At 65.7% G+C, this 1,125-nt stretch overlaps 1 protein-coding gene across 1 annotated transcript; it reads left to right on the plus strand.

Annotated features, from left to right (window-relative positions):
• Position 1: 1 nt before the first annotated feature.
• On the plus strand, positions 2–1,119 carry LOC112549202 (zinc finger protein 92 homolog; the record flags this gene model as incomplete). Its single annotated transcript, XM_025196566.1, has 1 exon — positions 2–1,119. A coding segment is annotated over one exon (606 nt), but the record flags the coding sequence as incomplete, so codon positions are not given.
• Positions 1,120–1,125: the final 6 nt, after the last annotated feature.

Consider the following 1,125-nt stretch of genomic DNA (forward strand, 5'->3'; position numbering starts at 1 on the left):
GGCCGACGGCGGGGAGGTGCCGGGGTACCGCTGCGATGAGTGCCAGAAGGACATCAAGCACCTGTCCAACTTCCAGGAGCACCAGCGCATCCACACGGGCGAGCGGCCCTTCCAGTGCCAGGTCTGCCGCAAGCGCTTCACCCGCTGCGCCGACCTCATCAAGCACCGCCTGGTGCACTCGAACCGGCGGCCCCACCGCTGCCGGGCCTGCGGCAAGCGCTTCAAGCTGCCCGGCGACCTGGCCAAGCACAGCAAGGTGCACTCGGCCGAGGCGCCCTTCGCCTGCGAGACGTGCGGCAAGCGCTTCAAGCGCACCTCGTGCCTCATCAAGCACCTGCGCATCCACACGGAGGAGAAGCCCTTCCCCTGCCCGCACTGCGGCAAGCGCTTCAAGTGGGAGGCCTCGGTGAAGGAGCACCAGCGCATCCACTCGGGGGAGAAGCCGTTCGGCTGCGACGCCTGCCCCAAGCGCTTCACCCACTTCTCCACCTTCCTGCAGCACAAGAGGATGCACCAGAACCGGCGCCAGTTCCGCTGCCAGGACTGCGCCCAGGCCTTCAACCACAAGTCCAATCTGCTGAAGCACCAGCGCAAGGTCCACGGCTAGCAGGGGTCCCCGCAGCTCCCTGGACGACTCGAGGGCAGTGGGGGTTTTGGGGGGGGGGTCAGGTCCTGCGTGCCTCTTCTCCACGTGGCTGGGTGACAGTGGCTCTGCTGGGTGCGGGTGCTGTAGTGCCATGGCTTCCACTCGGTGGTACCCCACGCTGTGGGATCTGGTTCTCCTCGAAGCCTGACTCGTACGTGGCTGCACACAGGCTGATCCGATTGCTGGACTCTCCTGGTGGTGGCTGGATGAAAGGCTGAGAAGATGCTGCGACCCACCCCAGCTACAAGGAAGGACAGAGCTTTGAGTACTCGAGGGGCGGGGAGGGGTGTGAAGAGCTGTCTCTTGCCGAGATCTTAGTCCCATCGAGCGGGGGGCTGCAGACCAGCCTGTGGCGGTGGCACAGGAGCTGGTTACCGCTCCAGACTACGACCTGTCGTTCTACTGTGCCTCGCTGCTCGGGCAGCAACGCCGCCTGCCAGCTGAGCAGGAGACGTGGGCGCGTCGTATCCGAGCTGGCT

The sequence above is a fragment of the Alligator sinensis genome, unplaced genomic scaffold, assembly GCF_000455745.1.
Source record: "Alligator sinensis unplaced genomic scaffold, ASM45574v1 scaffold1295_1, whole genome shotgun sequence".
NCBI classification, from domain to species: Eukaryota; Metazoa; Chordata; order Crocodylia; family Alligatoridae; genus Alligator; species Alligator sinensis.